The 20,522-nt window shown below is 42.6% G+C and overlaps 1 protein-coding gene across 1 annotated transcript; it reads left to right on the top strand.

The window, feature by feature from the left end:
- The first annotated feature begins 3,804 nt into the window (after window positions 1-3,804).
- SRD5A3 (steroid 5 alpha-reductase 3) lies at window positions 3,805-19,570 on the top strand. The gene is made up of 5 exons (XM_003415929.4): window positions 3,805-4,076; window positions 11,536-11,678; window positions 14,325-14,522; window positions 17,812-17,946; window positions 18,827-19,570. The coding sequence occupies exons 1-5, from the start codon at window positions 3,856-3,858 to the stop codon at window positions 19,084-19,086; spliced, it is 957 nt and encodes a 318-aa protein (XP_003415977.1). The 5' UTR covers window positions 3,805-3,855; the 3' UTR covers window positions 19,087-19,570.
- Window positions 19,571-20,522: the final 952 nt, after the last annotated feature.

Raw genomic sequence — 20,522 nt, 5'->3', positions numbered from 1 at the left:
ACAACCAAGGTGCCCATCAATGGATGAATGGATAAATTATTGTATATTCACATAATGGAATACTACACAACAATAAAGAACAATCGTGAATCTCTGAAACATCTCATAACATGGAGGAATCTGGAAGGCATTATGGTGAGTGAAATTAGTCAGTTGCGAAAAAAAAAAATGTATCCTATGAGACCGCTATTATAAGAGCTCAAGAAAAGGTTTAAACACAGAAGAAAATGTTCTTCGATGATTACAAGGGTGGGGAGGGAGGGAAAGGGGTATTTATTAACTAGACAATGGACAAGAATTTTTTTAGGTAAAGGGAAGGACAACACACAATACAGGGGAAGTCAGCACAACTGGACTAAACCAAAAGTGAAGATGTTTCCTGAACACAACCAAACACTTTGAAGGTCAGAGTAGCAGGGGCAGGGGTCTGGGAACCACAGTTTCAAGGAACATTAGGTCAACTGGCATGACAAATTTTATTAAGAAAATGTTCTGCATCCCACTTTGGTGAGTGGCGCCTAGGGTCTTAAAAGCTAGTGAGTGGCCACATAAGATGCATCAATTGATCTCAACCCACTTAGAGCAAAGGAGAATGAAGAGCACCAAAGACACGAGGAAAATATTAGCCCAAGAGACAAAAAGGGCCACATAAACCAGAGACTCCATCAGTCTGAGACCAGAAGAACTAGGTGGTACCTGGCTACCACCAATGACCGCCCTGACAGGGAACACAAGACAAAGTCCCTGACGGAGCAGGAGAAAAGTGGGGTACAGAGCTCAAATTCTAGTAAAAAAAAACCAGACTTAATGGTCGGACTGAGACTAGAGGAACCCCAGAAGACTTGGCCCCCTAAATCTCTATTAAGCTAGAACTGAAACCATCCCTGAATCCAGCTCTTCAGACAAAGATTAGACTGGACTATAAGATATAAAATGATACTCGTGAAGAGTGTGCTTCATAGTTGAAGTAGATACACAAGACTAAATGGTCAGCTCCTATCCCGAGGCGAGACGAGAAGGCAGAAAAGGACAGGAGCTGGTTGAATGGACACAGGAAATCTAGAGTGGAAAGGAGGAGTGCACTGACACATTATGGGGATAGCAACTAGGGTCATACAAGAATGTGTGTATAAATTCTTATATGAGAAACTAACTTGAGCTGTAAACTTTCACTTCAGCACAACAAAAAAGAAATCAGACGACGCATTGCATTGGGCAAATCTGCTGAAGAAGACCTCTTCAAACGTGTTAAAAAGCAGTCACTTTAAGATCTAAGGCTTGCCTAACCCAAACCATGTTGTTTTTAATTACCTCATATGCATGGGAAAGCTGGACAATGTATAAGAAAGACCGAAAAAGAATTGATGCCTTTGAATTATGGTGCTGTCGAAAAATATTAAATATACCGCCAGAAGAAAGAACAAATCTGTCTTGGAAGAAGTACAGCCAGAATGCTCCTTAGAAGCTGTGATGGTGAAATTTTACCTCACATACTTTGGACATGTTATCAGGAGGGACTAGTCCCTGGAGAAGGACATCATGCTTCGTAAAATAAAGGGTCAGGGGAAAAGAGGGAGATCCTCAATGAGATGGATTGACACAGTGGCTGCAACAATGGGCTCAAAGATAGCAATGATCGTGAGGATGGTGCAGGACCGCGCAGTGTTTTGTTCTGTTGTACATAGGGTCACTATGAGTTGGAATTAACTTGATAACACCTAACAAGAATGGGAAACCCTGGTAGTGTAGTGGTTAAGAGCTACGGCTGCTAACCAAAAGATCAGCAGTTCAAATCCATCAGATGCTCCTTGGAAACCCTACGGGGCAGTTCTACTCTGTCCTATAGGGTCACTACCAGTTGGAATCGACTGGATGGCAATAGGTTTTTATTTATTTATTTATTTATTTATTTTGACAACAACAACCTCTGATGGTTTTGTTTCTCTGAAGAACCCAACCTAAGACAGCAAGGGGCTGCATTTTTTAAATATAATTTTTACCACTATTTCATTTTTGTATTATGTGCAACCACTTTGATGAATTTCAAAAAACAAAGCCAAAACTATACGTTTAAATTATCCACATTTCCAACATCCTAATACAGCTATTAATTTTTGTGTATAACCTGTCTTCTTTACTCATATATACATTAATATTTACATAGTAGTTGTTTTTATAATCTGCTTCTTTCACCTAGCATAGTTTCAGTTATCTTAGAAGCTTTCCATGCTTCTACAGCCTTCATACTTATCACGTTAATGGCTACGTGCATTCCAATGTGTGTGTGTGTTTTTTTAATTAACTTTTATTAAGCTTCAAGTGAACATTTACACATCCAATCAGTCTGTCACATGTAAGTTTACATACATCTTACTCCCTACTCCCACTTGCTCTCCCCCTATTGAGTCAGCCCTTTCAGTCTCTCGTTTCATGCCAATTTTGCCATCTTCCCTCTCTATCTTCCCATCCGATGTGTTTTTTTTTTCAATAACTTTTATTAAGCTTCAAGTGAACGTTTACAAATCCAATCAGTCTGTCACATATAAGTTTACATACATCTCACTCCCTACTCCCACTTGCTCTCCCCCTCTTGAGTCAGCCCTTTCAGTCTCTCCTTTCTTGACAATTTTGCCGGCTTCCCTCTCTCTCTATCCTCCCATCCCCCCTCCAGACAAGAGTTGCCAACACAATCTCAAGTGTCCACCTGATATAATTAGCTCACTCTTCATCCCAATGTTTTTTTTTAAAAAAAGAAACCAGTTGCCCTCAATTGGCATGGTGACCCCATGTGTGTCAGAATAGAACTGTGTTCCATAGGGTTTGGGTGGACTGGAACCCCCAAAATTTTGGTTAACAGCCTAGTCTTTTAACCACTTGCACCACCCAGGGACTCCTTCCAACGTGTTAATATACCATAAAAACTTAGTTAAATTCCTTATTGCTTGCGGTAGAGCTGATTCTCACTCATAGCGACCCATGTGACAGGGTAGAACTGCCCCATAGGGTTTCCTAGGCTGTAATTTGGTGCAGTGGTTAAGAGCTCAGCGGTTCACCAAAAGTCGGCAGTTGCAATCCAGCAGCCGCTCCTTGGAAACCCTGCGGAGCGGTTCTATTCTGTCCTATACCAAACCAAACCAAACCCAGTGCCCTCGAGTTGATTCCGATTCACAGCGACCCTATAGGACAGAATAGAACTGCCCCATAGAGTTTCCAAGGACCGCCTGGCAGATTCGAACTGCTGACCCTTTGGTTAGCTGCTGTATCACTTAACCACTACGCCACCAGGGTTTCTTCTCTGTCCTGTAGGATCACCGAATCCCAGTTGACTCGGTGGCAACCGGTTTGGTTTTTTTTTTTTTTTTTTTGCTTTTTAATCTTTACTGAAGCAGATCGCCAGGTCTTTCCCCGTGGAGCCGCCAACGTTTGGGTCAGCAGCTCAACGCTTAACATTTGCGTCACTGGAGCTCATTCTTTAAATTCTCTAACATGGTCCCTATGACTCGGAATCGACTATACGGCAACGGGTAAAGCGGTACATGTACATTGGAAATAATTCTACAACGAAGACCTGCAAACACGCGGTTTATTTGTCTCTGTTGAATCACATTGTGAGGTTCCATCTAGGCATGGATCACCATGTCAGGGAGGGACTGAGAACCACAAGCCAAGACCAGCGTGACGCAACCCCACTAACCCGTACTACTAGAAGGCGCCTCTGCCCCAGGCTGCCAGTCTCGGGCGGGGTCCGACGCGTCCCCGCCTCTGCGCCACGTCACCGGCGTCCCGCCCGGCTTTGACCCGCGCGCGAGCAGCAGCGCCTACGCGGGCTGGCAGCACAAGCCTGGAGCGCCGGCCATGGCTCCCTGGACCGGGGCCGAACTCTCCATGCTGAACCCGCTGCGCGCGCTGTGGCTCACGCTGGCCACCGCCTTCCTGGTGACCCTACTGCTGCAGCTGGTGCCGGCCAGCCTGCTCCCGGACTGCTCGCTTTTCCAGTACCTGATCCGCTATGGGAAAACCAAGGCCGCGGGGCCGCCGCGCCCAGCCGCGTGCCGGGCCTTTGATATCCCCAAGAGGTAACTGCGCCCCGGCCCAACCCGTGCTGCCAAGGCGCAGAGAGCCGAGCGCGCAGTCGGCAGGGGGCAGCAGAGGCGGGCGCCTGCCGGCGCAGAACGGGCCCGGAGGCAGAGGCTGGCATGCCGGCCGTCTGGCACTGCCTGCTTCCGCCTCTTGGCCCTGGGGGCGGAGAGCCCTGAGTGTCCGCGGACACTGAGGGAGCTGAGCCCCACGCACTGTCGAGGGCCCAGGAACGTGAACTTGTGGCCTTTCCCTTGGGAGAAAATGGCAGCGCCTCCGAATTTAGGCCTGGTCACCAGGGGGCAAGTTAGTCTTCTTTGTCCCCCAAATTCTCCTCCTTCCCTCCCCACCACTCTAAAGACTCATAACCAACCTTGAGCTCGCCAGAACTCACTTGTGGAAATGAAGGCAGGCCCTCCCTTCGCGCCTCTATTTCCCTGACCCTCTCAGGACAAAGGGCGCCACCTCCTTCGGCGGCTCGGAAACTCCTAACCCGCTCCTCGGCTGGTGCCCCAGAAAAGATGGCTCGAGATGGCACGTTTTAGGCGACTTGATGCCAAAGCTCCGTTTGACTTTCAACAGGCTTCATAAACAAGTTTAGATTTGCTCATCTCTTTCAGTGAAAGATTAAAACGTCAGGGGTTAAATAGAATTCTTTCAGAAGTTGTGAAATCTATTACTATTCCCCTCCCCCGCCCCTTTTTTAATTTGAAATCGGAACGCAGCTGTTAAGAGTCAGCCAAACACAGTTCTAGACGGCAGGAATTATCAAATTATCTTTATGACGCATCTTAAATAGTCATTTTGGAAGGAATCTGGAAAAATATAATGGCTCCTGGTGTGTTAAAACACTTGGGTTATCGCTTAAAACTCATGCAGGGCTCCAGACCTGCGCACAGCAGGGAGATAAAGTGTAACTTGGCTTCTGAAATGTAGATAGCCCCCACTTTCGACTCTTGGGGAAAGATTGATCAGGGGTTAATAAGAAGGGAGAATGAAATTCTGGGAAGAAGTGAAAGTATGCAAGCCAAACTAGTTAAAGCTCATAATTCTTAGAGGCTCTTTTAAGTGGAAATTGCCTGTCATCCTATTTTTAACCACGTTTGATGGCGGTACTTCCTTTCCTACTTTCTAGCTGTGGCACTCCTAGGTTGTCACTTTTTTTAAGTTACAAAGTGAAAAAAAAAATTCTTAGAGAATGTGAGTTCTAACGATTTAGTTTCTAAATTTGAAAGAATCCACTAGTGTTGCTGGGTTAAAGGACTCGTTTAAAAATCCTTCCCTTACTCAGCTACATCTCTGGATCCTGTATCCCAGCGGTGACTGCTGAAGTATGTCGTGGTATTACAGCAGAGAAAAAACCTTGGTACCTTTCCCTTATTCATTACTACAACAGTTGGTTCTCTTTGGGCTTCTTGTAATTTCTACAATACAGTATTATGAAATAATTTACCCCTTTTTTTTCTTCCAGAATTCTAGAGTAGACCGTCCCATGGTGTTCAAACGCTGGTTTCTTTTGTGTTGTTGTTGTTGTTTTCCTAAATTTAAACCAACATTTCTTTTAGTTCTGGACAAGGTACACAACTCCAGGCCAACAATGAAGGTGTTTTTATTGAGACAAAAGAGAGCCTGATGGCCAAAACAAAAGTTATATATATTACTTGCCTTTTTAATTTTGTGCTTTTCTTTATGTGACGAGGGGTGGTTAGAGTGAGGTGGAAGTAAGATTCTGCAGCCTGTTTTATGCTTCTCTGTGTTTTCCAAATTGTCTTCAATGACAATGATGTGCTGTTCTCATCAGGAAAAAAATAAGCACTCAGTGTTAATGACCAAGGAGCTATTAGCAGTTAATAGCATAGGAGAGATTTTATTGATCTTTTAATACATTTATGATGACTGCTTAGTGCTGTATATGCCTTTCCTCATTTAATCCTTTTAACAGACCCAGAAGGGAGATGTTATTATTCCCATTTAAAGATGAGCAAACTGAGGCTCAGAAGAGGTCATTTGCCCAGTGGCACAGTACTAGTAGGTGTTGTGGATGGTAATTGAACTCAATCAGTGGGAATTTAAACCTGGATCTCTTAACCGCTGGCATGCCTCAAGGGGAAGATCTTATTCCACGTGTAAGGAATCACTGGGCATGGATTTATCCCCAGGTAGTGGCATTTAGTAATATTTTAGTTAATCCAGATTTGGAAGTATTGGGTGGCCTTAGCTAAGACAGTTATATTTATAGTTGAATATTTTTCCTTGTGCAAATTTTAACAGTACTCCTAAAAGTGAAAATAAGCCTGATTTTAAATAGGAGGCTGTAAGTCACATTTTTGCACATAAGAGAGTCCTTTGGTAATTTTGTTTGGAATTAGTTTTCCTAAGGCAGGCGAGAATAAAACCTTACATCAACTCATGGAATGTTTTTCTTTCCATTACGTTTGTCTGGTGAATGGTTATTTTTAGGTGATGGTTGCTTCTTTTGTTTTCCTTTTGGTTCCTAGAGTTTGATTTCCCAGAAAGTCTGAAGAAATGGGTGATCACAAACCTGGGTCATAGTACTCTTGACTTGCATCATGTATATGGAAGCACTTCTGTTCCTAAAAATTCCAAATGGTATGAAGCATTGCAATTGAGCTGGGCTTTGGAGACATCAGACTGCCAAAGGGGTCCGTGACAGAAAAATGTTAGGAACCCTGCTCTAGGCTGTGAACTTCCCATGAGGAATTTGCCATATTTATTTTTTTTAGCCCAGTGCTGGACTGATAAGGCCCTTAATATTTTTTGAATGAATGACCAAAAAAAGAGGTTTTTGGTTTATTTTGTTGATTGACTCTAGAGCTTACTCTGTGAGTGAGTTTGGATGGGATACTTACATTTGCTTTCATTCACCTATTTAACCAGTGTCTTAATTACCAAAACCTGTTGCCATCGAGTTGGTTCCAACTCATAACGACCGTACAGGACAGAGTAGAACTGTCCCATAGGGTTTCCAAGGAGCATCTGGTGATTCGAATTGCTGACTTTTTGGTTAACAGCCGAACTCTTAACCACTGCACCACTGCTCTTAACCACTGCTCCTCTTAGTTACCTAGTGCTGCTGTAACAGAAATACCACAAGTGGATGGCTTTAACAAACAGAAATTTGTTTTCTCACAGTTTACAAGGCCAGAAGTTGATTCAGAGCACTAGCTCTAGGCGAAGGCTGTCTTTCTCTTTTTGCTCTGGAGGAAGGTCCTTGTCTCTTTTCAGCCTCTGTTCCTTGACACTCATGGTGATCTTCATGTGACATAGCGTCTATCTTCCCCAAACTACCTTCTTAAGGGCTCTTTTATATATCAAGAGATTGACTCAAGACACACCCTCTACTAAGCCTCCCACATTAATATAACAAAGAAAACCCATTTCCAGATGGGATTATAACCACAGGTATAGGGGTTAGGGTTTACAACATACATTTTGGGGGAACACAAGTCAGTCCATAAGAACCAGTATTTATAGAGTGCAGACCATGTGCTAGAAGCTGTCCTAGGCTCCTTGGAGTTTATATTACAGTAAGGCAGACAGGCACTGTATTAGAAAGCCTTTTTAGACAGTTTAGTATCTAAAACAGAAGGAAGTGAATTTTTATACCTGCTTTTTGAGGCTTGAGCTAGGTTTTTAAAAATGCAAGAGATATGACTTGGTATAAAGAATAGAAAAGTTTTCTACAGAAGGAGATTGAGTAAACAAAACAAAAGAGAAAGAATGTATAAAAACAATTTGCCTGTGAATCAAAAACACGATGGCACAAGTAGAACACAGCAAGATGTGGTTTAGCAGCTTGTACAAAACACACTTGAATGATTTGGTTACCTCTAGGCTTGATATGAATCAGTATAGGGCAAGGAGGGCCCAGAAGAGCAGGCTTAGGCAAGCCCGGGGAATAGGACCACAATGATGTGATTTTAACCCTTTGGTGACCCAATTATTTTCTGCTCTGAGTTTTTTGCTGATACCATGTGTTTTCATTAATGGAAACATGCTGAATCATTGCGTGTGTCTGAATTTTTGCTAAGTAGTATGGATTTTTTTTTCTTTCCCCGTCCCATAAGCCTACACTAAGTCTTTAGTGATATATATGAAGTATGTGTAACAAAGAAAAATTTTCATGATTTCTGTTTTCCCTACCAAAAATTCAAACACCTCACGAAATAGCATGTAAAAACAGTAATTTGTGGCACATGCCCGTTTCTTTGGTTTCAAACAGTCATAAAGGCCCCTGCCTTGTGGTAGCACTCACTGTCAGTGGCACAACAGCTTCCCATTAAATCTCAGAGGCGGAAAAATTCAATCGTTAAAGTACCACAGGGTAGGCAAGGGTTAACTTCAGAGTCATCAAGGTTGAGTCCGGAGCCAAATGCTGCCACTTATTGTACAACCTTCATAAGTTAGCTAACCACTCTGAGCCTTTGTTTCCTCATCTGCCACATGAAGATAACCACAGAAGCTTTGTAAGACTATTGTCAAGATGAAGTCACATAAACTTAACTGGTCTCCTTGGCCCATTCTGCACCCCTACCCCACCCCACCCACTAGGCTATTTATTCTGTACCTGGTTGCCAGGAACCAAAACCAAATCAGTTGCCACGGAGTTAATTCCGATCATAATGACCTCATGTGTGTCAAAATAGAACAGTGCTCCGTAGGGTTTTCAATGGCTGGTTTTTTAGAAGTAGATCTCCTGGCCTTCCTTCTGAGTCATCTATGGGCAGACTTGAACTTCCAACCTTGCAGTTAGCAACTGAGCATGTTGACTGTTTGCACCACAAGGGACTTATTTAGTTGCCAGAGGGTTCTTTTAAACATCTTACTAGTTCAAGTCACCAAAAAAAACCCATTGCTGTGGAGTTGATTCCTACTCATGGTGACCCCATGTGTTACAGAGTAGAACTGCTCCATAGAGTTTTCTTGGCTGTAATCTGTACAGAAGCAGATCACCAGGCCTTTGTTCCATGATACCACTGGATGGGTTAGCAGTTGAGTGCAAAATAGTTGAGCCACTAGAAACCTCAGTTCAAGTCACACCACTGTTCAGACAACTCCCTGTCACACTTAACAAAAGCCAACTTCCTTACAAGACCCTGTGTCATCAGCCTACCCACCTTTGACTCCCCTCCTACCACTTGACCCTTCCTTACTCCACACCAGTCACACAGGTATCCTTTACTTACTGTCCTTGAACATGCCTGACATGCACCCACCTCAGGGTCTTTGTGGTTGTTCTTTCCTCTGTGTAGGAAATCTTACCCCCAAAATCCACAAGGCTTACTTGTTCTAGCCAAATATGGCTCCCAGAGAACCTATCCTTCACCACTCACCCAGAATAGCCTCCCCTACTTCCACTCCCTGTCTGTCCCCTCACCCTGTTGTATCACCATCACCGTGCTAGGTGTCTAAAGGTTTAGTTGTTGACTCTGACTCTGCCCTGAAAGGTAAACTTCATCAAGGCAAGAACATGTTCTGTTTGCTCCCTGCTATGCCCCCAGCTACTAGAGCATTGCCTGGCACATTCTAAGTGCTCAATAAATATTTGTGAAAAAATTAAGTAGATGAAGTGGCTGGCCCAGAAGTTGCTTCTCAGATGCCAGCCCCTCCCCTTTCCATGGGAACCTGCAGAGCAAGGTGCTGCTGACTTCCACTCTGCTTTGTCTGCTTGGATCAGACCTGGGCTCAGTTCTGGGAACTGTGTCTTAAGAAGACCCTGGAGTGCAAACAGAGGTCAGCAGCCAAGGGGGTAGATCCTGACACTTGAAAATAGGCTCTTGAGTCTGGAGACAATCAGCATCACAAATAACAGCAGGGCTGTCATCAAATAATTTAAGAGCTGTTGTATGGAATTAAAAATTAGCCTTGTTCTGTTTGGCCAGAGAGGGCGGCTCCAGGGATAGAAGTGGGGAGCTATGGTTTAGGGGTCTGTAGAGTTCTCTTATAAGCGTATTCTGGATCATCTAGAGGAACAGCTGAGTTTGTGTTTACTCCTCTTTTGGCTCCAGGTCCTCTTACGTTCATTGTCACGGGCTAATGAGAAAACAAATAAACATGATACCCCAGGGAAGGCCAAATGACCTCAAGCACGCTGTAGGATCAGCAAGGCTGCAAGGCTTTCAGTTGGTTTAAACAGAGAAAAATCACGAGGAAATGCAAGTAAAGGGGCTTCCAAAGAACCTGTGCCATAGCCTTTGTGCGCTATTAGGTGATTTTGTTTCAGCAAATTAACATCATCTTTTACATTAAACTAACGTTGACTATCTGAAAGTTATTGGTTTTGTGGGTTTGTTTTTTATTTAATTTGTGAATTCGTTAACTGCAAAATAGCGACCGCTGTTGTCTGAGAACTATAACCAATGAAGTTGATACCTAGTTTTATGACTATTACATTTGTCATGTTAGGATAAAAATTACCCATAATCAATACAATTTAGAAAAACACTGCATTAGAAAACCTTTAAGGTTTCCTCTGTGGTTGTGCAAATCTTGTGTAACAGTTGTGTGGCTATTGCTGTAATATTGCCTGGGATGTAGAAATCTTTCACAGATTGGATTTGAGTTAGCACAATCTAGGTTGTGCTCTCTGCCTGATCCTGTGGTCCCTTCTTTGGAACTTGAGCCCAGTCTTGTTACCCAGAGATAAGGAAACCCCACTTGCCGTTGATTCTGACTCATAGCAACCCTACAGCACAGAGTAGAACTTTCTCATAGGGTTTCCAAGGCTGTAAATATTTATGGAAGCAGACTGCCACATCTTTCTCCTGGGGAGTGGCTTGTGGGTTCAAACCACTGACCCTTCAGTTAACAGCCCTGTGCTTAACCTCTGTGCCACCAGGGCTCCTTATCTAGAGACAAGAGAGATTGCTAATTGACCCTCAGCCTAAGTTTATCAAGGCAGCTTTGTTCTTATTCAACTCAGAGAGGCCCTCTTTTTCCTATGAGTTAACTGGTCCCATCATTTGAAAGGAAATTTAAAAAATTTGGAAATGGGGGAAATCAGATAGGAAAACTAAAAATAATCTTCCTGCATAATGGTTTGAGTGGCGCAAATGGTTTGTTCTTGGCTGCTAACCTAAAGGTTGGCAGTTTGAACCCACCAGCAGTGCTACAGAAGAAAGGCCTTGCAGTAGACTTCCATAGAGATTGCTGTTGTTAGGTGCCATGGAGTTGGTTACAACTCATAGTGACCCTATAGGACAGAGCAGAACTGCCCCGTAGGGTTTCCAAGGAATAGCTGCTAGATTCGAACTGCCACCCTTTGGGTTAGCAGCGATAGCCCTTAACCACTGTGCCACCAGGTCTTACAGCCAAGAAAACCCTATGGAGCAGTTCTATTCCATAACACCTGGGGTTGCTTGAGCTGAAATCTGCGGGACACAATGGGTTTGGTTTTTTGCTGTTGTTATTACCCTGATTATTGTTTTCCTTTTACAGGTATTTTTCACATTTCTATATCATCTCAGTAGTGTGGAATGGCTTTCTGCTTTGGTGCCTTATTCAATCTCTGTTTCTGGGAGCACCTTTTCCAAACTGGCTTCATGGTTTGCTCAGAATTCTTGGGGCTTCCCAGTTCGAAGGTAACAACTCTCCTGGCTAACTATAACCAATGCATCCTGGGCCTGTCCTTCCTGTCTGCAGGGAAGCTGTTCTGGGTGTTTCCCAGCCACTCTCAGCCTCCTCCCCACTGGGCCTAGCAAGAGGAAGGCGAGAGCAGAACAAGTTTTGCATGATTCATAGAGGAATGGCCAAGGGGCTATGCCCAAGTCCTTCACTGAGAAGATGGCAGAGCCAAGGGTTAGCTAGCACTTGGTCTCCTATCTTCTCCATGGGCACAGTACTTTGTCCAGACTGGCTGTTCTCCCTCTGATATTTTTAGTGCTGTTGATAAATTTATAAAGAAGCCTTTACACTTATGGGAAAAAGCTTTTAAGATCCCTCAGGTTTGCCTTGAAACATTTATCATTTCTGTAGTTCCAACCAAAATCATATCTCAGAACTCCAGAAATTTGGTGGAAAATTACTTCTTTGGTAAACATGTAAAAAGGTTTGTTACGCTGTGAGGATTTGGTTATATAAGAAAGTTCACTGTAAATAGTGGTTGATAAAATAGACTTTAAGTTTGCTTCACTCTGCCTCAGATGAAGGATACTTAGAACAATGTTTAAAATAAGGCATTGAGGGTAAAGAACATGAAATGGCCAAAACTAAGGTTAGGCAGCGTGTGAGGAGCAGAATTAGAAACAAATTCTTCTGTTTTCCAACAGCCCAACCATTGGCTCCCTCGGAATAATCTTTTCTGTATAATCAGAAGAACTTGTTTCATGCCCATGCACATCCTCTTTGGGAGGGAAGGATACCTCACAGAATCCCTCTTGACACTAATGTGAACTATATATCTTCCTTTGTTTACTGTGGGGCAGGTTGTGCTATTTGGAGGATTGGTTGTAAGAGGTTTTATTTGGTTGGTTTGTTGCTGTAATCTATTCCTGGAGAGTTAAAGGTAGGTTTTAATTTACAAAAAATGATCAAAACAGGCCAATCTAATCTGGGCTGATAAAAGTCAGTGTAGGGGGCTACATTCGAGGGTTTGGGAGGCAGGGAGTGGTGATTAAAAGGGAACACAAAGGGGTGCTGGTCATGTCCTGTTTCTTGATCTGGGTGCTGATTATATGGTTAGGGTAAGTGGGTTTAGTTTGTAAAAATCCTTTAACTGTATCCTCATGACAAATAAGTATGTGTGTGTAGGTACATATGTGTGTATATGTTGTTGTAGTTAGTTCCTATGGAGTCGATTCCAACTCATGGCGACCTCATGTTTGCAGAGTAGAGCTGCTTCATAGAGTTTTGAAGGCTGTAAACTTTCGGAAGCAGATCTCCAGGCCTGTCTTCCGAGGTGCCTCTGAGTGGCTTGAACCGCCAACCTTTTGGTTAGTAGTCAAGCAGTTAACCATTTGCACACCCAGGGACTCCTCTGTGTGTGTGTGTGTGTGTGTGTACATATACACACATGGGGTCACCATGAGTTGGAATCCACTTGAAGGCAACTAACAGCATATACATACTCATTTTTTTTTTTAAACTATGTTTTATAGTATTTTAAAAAACTAGCCTTTCTTCTGACTTATTGTGAGGAAGAGAGGTGAAAGACAGGTGGGAAGGCAGATCTCAAGAGTTACTGTCACCCACAAAAATACAATTTTTTTTTTAAATATGGAAAGAAATGTATGGCTCTCCCTGTTTCTGTTCCTGTCTCACTCTCTGCCTCTGTGGGTGCCTGTGTCTCTTGTCTCCCAAGCTTTGGTGATCCTACCAGGTGGGATTGTTCAGAGGTCATCCAGAAACTTGTACTATTTGCATCTGGCTATTGAGGTCCGTGGTGGCATATTGGTTAAGTGCTACGACTGCAAACCAAAAAGGTTGGCAGTTTATCCACCAGGTGCTCCTTGGAAACTCTATGGGACAGCTCTACTCTGTCCTATAGGGTGGCTATGAGTCAGAATTGACTCGACGGCAATGGGGTTTTTTTGTTTATTGAGGTCCCTGGGTGGAGTAAATGGTTTGCAGTCTGCTTTGGTAAAAATTGCTGTTGTTATTTTCCGTCAAGTCAATTCTGACTCATGGCAACTGCATATGTGCAGAGAAGAACTGCTTCAAAGCGTTTCAGAAGCAGATCGCCAGGCCTGCCTCCCGAAGTGCTTCTGAGTAGGTTCAAACCGCCGACCTTTTGGCTAGTAGTCAAGCACTTGACGTATTGCACCACCCAGTAACTCCCTGTAAAGATTATTGTCGCTGTATGCCTTACAGCCAAGAAAACCCCATGGAATGATTCTACTCTGTAACACATGGGTTGCCATGAGTCGAAATTGACCCGGCAGCAATGGGTTTGACTTATTAGTGCCAGGAACCAGAGTGTACAGACCCTTACTAGTGAAGTCCACCTAGCTTGGGAGACTCTCACATGATAACGTAGTCAAAGGACCTGGGTTTATCCCACCTCTGTCACTAACTTAGAGTGTAAACTTGAGCCAAATTCCTTGGCTTTACTTGGCCCGTTTCCTTATTGCTAAAAAAAAAAAAAAAAGGGTAGGCATTAAACTAGTTGATTTCTAGCACCCTTTCCTAACTCTAATCTTACTTCGTACTCTGTTTATTGGTAGGGAAAAGCATAACTTTCAATTGGCTGTAGCAAAGAGATGCTGAACGTGTTGCATTCTGAATTGTAGGAGGTGAGCCGGCGCTGTCCGCGTTCTTAGTATTGGTATTTCTGTGGCTGCATAGCTTGCGAAGACTCTTCGAGTGCTTCTACATCAGTGTCTTCTCCAATGCCACGATTAATATCGTGCAGTACTGTTTTGGACTTGTTTACTATGTCCTCATCGGCCTCACTGTGCTGAGCCAAGTGCCATTGGATGGCAGGAATGGTGAGTGGTCACTGTCAGTCCAGGAGCTGTGGGTTTGTTAGTTGAGCCACAGGGTGTATGAGGCACTCTTCAGGCAAAATGCTCCACTAACCATTATGGAAAAAAAAAAAAAAACAGTGCTTGTGAGAAGTTTCAAAGTAGGAAGCAGTACTCATCTACTTTGCCTGTCAGGAGTTTAGACTCTAATAGTAGATTTTTTTTTTAAAGTCAACATACTCAAGGACATATACAGTAACCATTACTTCAAAACCTTAGAGACATAAGCAGTAAGTAATGCCTTCAATAAAGATAGTAAAGTGCAGAGTATTCAGGAAGCTCCATCTAGGATGAAGAAATAGGATTTGAGGTTTCCTGAAGTTATTGGGGTTAGTCTGGAGAGGAAGAGAAGCTGGTAAAGAGTTGAATAGGAAGCAGGAAGCACCCAAGAATACGAGAAAGGGTCAGCAAAAAGTTGCCTCATCTGGGGTGTCTGGGGTGCCTGGGGAGGGGGATGGGACTTGCGAAGATGACGGAGGGAAAGTTGTGGTGCAGGGTTAAATCATAGAAAATGAGAAAAGAAGTTGGTTGGGCTGGGGTTGTGGTGAACACTTGATTTGAAGAGGGAGTAGGGAGCCATTTTGTCTTGTGATTGCTCCCATGATAACAGATCTTTTCTTCAGGTGAGGCTACCTGAACGGAAAAGACAAAACAGTAGTGTGGCAAATGAAAATGATGTCTTAACATCCTAAACTCTTACTAGTCAGGAAGAGGGAAGCAAAATCATGACCTTGGTTTATAAGAAGGAAATGCAGGTTTTTTTTTTTTTGAAAGGGTCAGTTGTTTTTTTTATCTAAAATAACAACTATCCCTTTAGAAAAAACAGTAAATGCTTAATACAAAGAATCCAAATAATTTGGGTGATTGAAATGAGTTTTTAGTGTTGAGGTAAACATGGCCTGGCAGCCTTAATATCCATCAGCCCAGACAGGCCTTCCGTGACTATCTTCTCAAAGTCCAAGGCTCTATGTTTTCTAAAGCAGCCCTGTCCACCCATGTAAACTGAGATGGAGGGCTAGCTATTTCCAACACTGCAGTGAGCTTCCTCCTTAGGTTTGATTTCAGTGTCAGAGTGCCTCTTGAAAGTCCTCTCTCTGTTGCTGTGGTACAACCTAAGGTCTCTGGTTTGAGGAATGATTTTAAAGTACAATTTATCAACAGTCTTTCTCAATTCATGAATCATTTATTGGCTGTGGTCACTCAGCTCAAATCTTTCCACCTAGTTCCTCTGAACTCAATTCCATTCCCTGGTCTCTCTGCAGTGGCATTCACATTTTCAGCTCAGTATCATGGTTTGAGCTGTCATTTCTGGTGAACAGTTTTCCACTCAGAAGGAATTTTCCGAAGCACTTCGGTAACTCACTAGTTTTCAATCTATTAGTTTCTTTTGGTATTATATGTGTCTCCTAGAATTTCTTCTGGTGTCTGGTCTTGAACTTCTGCCTTTCCTCGTATGTAGATAGTCAAAGCACCTTTCTAGATACTCCCTTCTGAAGCTGTTTTTTTAATTTCACCCACTTGAGCTTCAAGAAGTCATCTGGGGTTACTTGGGGTGATAGGGGAAGAGCTGGTCTCAATAATTCATTGAGAGAGATCGCATTGGGGCATTTACCGGCAGCAAAGATAGAAAGGTTTGGGAGGCAGACAGGCCCAAGTCTGCATTCTGACTTAATTTAACCTCTTTGAGCCTCCCACTTTCCTGTGGAAATTAGGTATACATATTGATTTCACATATTATTGTGAAAGTGAAAAGAAAGAACAAAAGAATAAACTGCCCAGATCTTCATAAGTCTCCTCTGTTCAAGTCTCAGGCCAAATGTCCCTTCCATCAAGGGTTTACCTCCACTCATCCTCCCTTATGTTGTTCTATTTTCCTTTCTTCAGAGTACTATCTTTAGCTGAAACTACCTCATTTATCAATTTGTTTATATGTCTCTGCCTCTTGCCACTAGAATGTAAGCTTCATGAGACCAGGAATCTTGCCTGACTTATTTGCTGCACTCTACCTTGTGCCTATAACAGTTCTAGGCCCAATAGACACTCAGTAAACAATTGATTTATAAATGAATAATTAAATATTATATAGATTTAAAAAACAATTGCCATCAAGTCAACTCTGACTCATGGAGACCCCACGTGTTAAAGTAGCACTGTGCTCCATAGGGTTTTCGATGCTGATTTTTTTGAAAGTAGATTGTCAGGACTTTCTTTCGAGGTACATCCGGATGGACTCCAACCTCCAACCTTTCTTTTGGCGGCAAAGCTGTTAATCCTTTACACCACCCAGGAACTCTGGATTCTCTTTAGTCATCAGCTGTTATCAGCTGTGTTCTATCTCTAGGTACCTGTATGGAATAGAATGAGACTTTGCTTCTTTTACTTGAATCAGATAGGGTCTCCCTCTTGCTTCTAAGGCCTTGGACTCTTCCCCATTGTCTGTGGACAACTTTGTTGCTTCAGTCAAGACCCTGACTAGCCTCACTGCTTCCTGCTGATCTTAGGGAAGTCCTTCGTTTGTTTTTCTGATGCTCAGTGGTTTGCTCCTCAGGTCCTTGGATGGCCTGCATTCTTTCCTTCTTCCTGGTAGCTGGAGAAGAAAGAGAAAGATGATACTTGGAGAGTTTCTACTCCTGAAACTGAACCTCTCTGACTAGGTTCTCTCTAATGAGAAAGGGATACTGTTTTACTTTTTATTTAGCAGTTTACATTTATCCTCTTTTTGAGAAGCCCACCCTTAACGTTTTCCACCAGCAATTTACTTCATTGGCCAGAGCCAGTATAGTCAGCCCTCTGCATCCAGGGTTCCCCTAGCAATGGTTTAGGATGGTAGCTCAGGGAGAGTTTTCTTTAGAAAGTGTTTTCCAGACAGTAGAATGTAAAAGAGAAAACTTAAAATCAGGCTTAGAAATAGAAACACAATGTAGTCTCAGTCTACAAGTATACATAGATCATGAGAGGAGAATCCAGAGCTGAAGTGTGTGCTTGAAGCGTTTGAAGGAGCAAGAGAACATATGGAATTCTCTACCAGGGGCCACTGAAGCTGCCCACAGCTAGGGAGCTTATTTCCATTGTCCAGAGGGATGGTGTTCTTGATGTTCTCTGTACTTGGGAAGTTATATCGGGATAATTTCCTAATCATAAGGAACAGAATTAGTGGGTAATTTAGGTTCTACTGCTAAGTGACTTGATGCTCTTTTAATCCCTTGAGCTGAATTTTTGCAGTTGGCTAATGAGGTAATTCCTATTTCCATAGTCTATGTAATAGGGAAGAATCTATTGATGCAAGCGCGGTGGTTCCATATCCTTGGAATGCTGATGTTCGTCTGGTCATCTGCCCATCAGTATAAGTGCCACGTAATTCTCAGCAATCTCAGGAAAAACAAAGCAGGTAAGATGTCTTTTAGATCCACTGCGTGTGGACTTCAACCCTCAGAAGTTAGTTGTCCATGTTTCTTCATTCTTTTCCTTCCTGCCCTAATTAGTTGTCTTATTTGTCAAATGGATCAAATAGACACCTCTCTTGATCTTCCTATCTGAAAATCAGAGAGTTATACTGAAAGCTGTCTCTGGTGCCATTTAGCCTGACAATCCATGATTCTGTTCTGTGCCCACACGTTGGGGCCTGCCGGGCCCAGGTGTGTCTGATCAGCCTGTGAGAGCTAGTGTTACCTGCTGAGTTAGCATCAGTCTGGTCAAAGCAAAAAAAGCTAGACTGTTAGTTAATGTGTGGTGATTTATCTCAGGTGTGGTTTTTTTATTAGGCTTTTTGAAATGTTAAAAATGAAATAATAATACGTAGCATTTATCGAGTGCTTACTTTGTGCTTGGCCCTGTTCTGAGTGCTCTATGTACAGCTTCACAAGGCCCACATGAGTTGGGTACAATCTTATCTTCATTTTACAGATGCTGAAATTGAGGCATAGAGAGATGAAGTAATTTATCTAAGGTTACACAGCTGGTAAATGGTAGAATGAGGATTTGAACCCGTTCAGTCTGGCTCCAGAGTCTGTGCTCTTTAATTACAAGTTTTGAGGATTGCTAGGTAAACGGGCTTTCCTTTTTTGTGCTTTATTAATAGTTGATATTGTAACCTAAGTCTGTGACTTTTAATATGTAGAAGGCTGACAATGGAAGTATGAGACAGGATGGTGGTTTGCGCACAGATGTGTGGAACTCTTTTCTAAATAAGAGCTTTTATAAATTATTTTGGGAGTGAAGTGGTAAAACTTTTCAAATTTATGCTAATGAAATTTTTTTCTCAATTTCAGGAGTGGTCATTCACTGTAACCACAGCATTCCTTTTGGAGACTGGTTTGAATATGTTTCTTCCCCTAACTATTTAGCAGAGCTGATGATCTACATTTCCATGGCCGTCACCTTTGGGTTCCACAACATAACTTGGTGGCTGGTGGTAACATATGTCTTCTTCAGCCAGGCCCTGGCTGCTTTCCTCAGCCACAAATTTTACGAAAGCAAATTTGTCTCCTACCCAAAGCACAGGAAAGCTTTCTTGCCATTTTTTTTTTAAGATAAGCTAACCCATGAAGAACGTAACTAGTAGACAGATTTAATTCCTAAGGACAAAGAATTCTAGAGACCAAAGTACAGTTTGTGCACAACTGTTTGAAACTCTCTGTTCCATTTTTATACTCCAAAGTCCTCCCTGAATGAAGAAAGCAGTCCCTCTTGAGAAAACGAATCTTAAAGTGTCTTCAGAGAAGAAAGACTTCTGACATACCTGGGATTGCTGTGTCTGCTTTCAGAGATGCTTTATAATACAAGCCAACTGAAGAAAAGTAGATGAGACTCCTCCAAGCCACTTTAAAGGCAAACTAACCTAAATAAAGATCATCAAACACACACATACACACAAAAAGAGAAAATAATCTGGGGCAGTGATAGTCTGTTTTGGACAAACGAACTGGACTATATAATAAGCAATCTAGTAGGTGCTCAATAAATTTTTTTTTTTTCATTTCAATAAAAGCAGAAAAGTCTTTGAAAATGATAATCGTATATTATTTTACACTGATAGTTTCAGGGTGTCATGGACTGAATTACGTCCCCCCAAAAATGTGCGTATCAATTGGGCTGGGCCATGATTCCCAGTATTGTGTGATTTTTCTGTATGTTGTAAATTCTGCTTCCATGCTGTTAATGAGGGAGGATGGGCTGCAGTTGTGTTAGTGAGGTAGCACTCAGTCTACAAGATTGGATTGTGTCTTGAGGCAATCTCTTGAGATATAAAAGAGAGAAGCAAGCAGAGAGACAGGGGGACCTCATACCACCAAGAAAGCAGTGCCAGGAGCGGAGCAAGTTCTTTGGACACAGGGTCTCTGCGCGGAGAAGCTCCTAATCTGGGAGAAGACTGATGAGATGGCTGACAGAGTTTATTTTAATTAATAGGATGAATCCAAAGACATTTAGGAATAAAATTTACCCTTAAAATAGTTCGTGTTAAAGAAAATACCAGGCACATCCCATGATTAAGTCAAAGGGGAACAAATGCATGGTGTGAAAGAAAACTATACTATTGTCTGAGCAGCACAGCAAAAACTGCACCTTCCCGCAGCATAAGATTTTCTGGCTTATTGGCTGAGATATTAACTTTATTGCTTTTATGCAGATGTCATAGTCTACTAAGTACGAAAGTTTTGTACTAATATATAATATGTACTAATTTTTTTTTAATATGTACCATAGTATATAGAGGAAGAAGGAGTCCCTGGGTGGTGCAAATGGTTAACATGCTTGGCTGCTAACCAAAAGGCTTAAGGTTTGCGTCTACCCAGAGGCACCTTGGAAGAAAGTCCTGCTTCCAAAAAATCAACCATTGAAATCCCTGTGGAGCACAGTTTGACATGTATGGGGTTGCCATGAGTTGGCATCAACTCAACAGCAACTGGTCAAATGCTGTGGGGGATGGAACCTTGTTAGTAACCAGACACACATCAAATCTGCAAT

Source organism: Loxodonta africana, chromosome 5, assembly GCF_030014295.1.
Source record: "Loxodonta africana isolate mLoxAfr1 chromosome 5, mLoxAfr1.hap2, whole genome shotgun sequence".
Classification (NCBI taxonomy): domain Eukaryota; kingdom Metazoa; phylum Chordata; class Mammalia; order Proboscidea; family Elephantidae; genus Loxodonta; species Loxodonta africana.
Note: the sequence above shows the minus strand (reverse complement) of the source record. Positions and strands in the feature narration are given on the sequence as shown.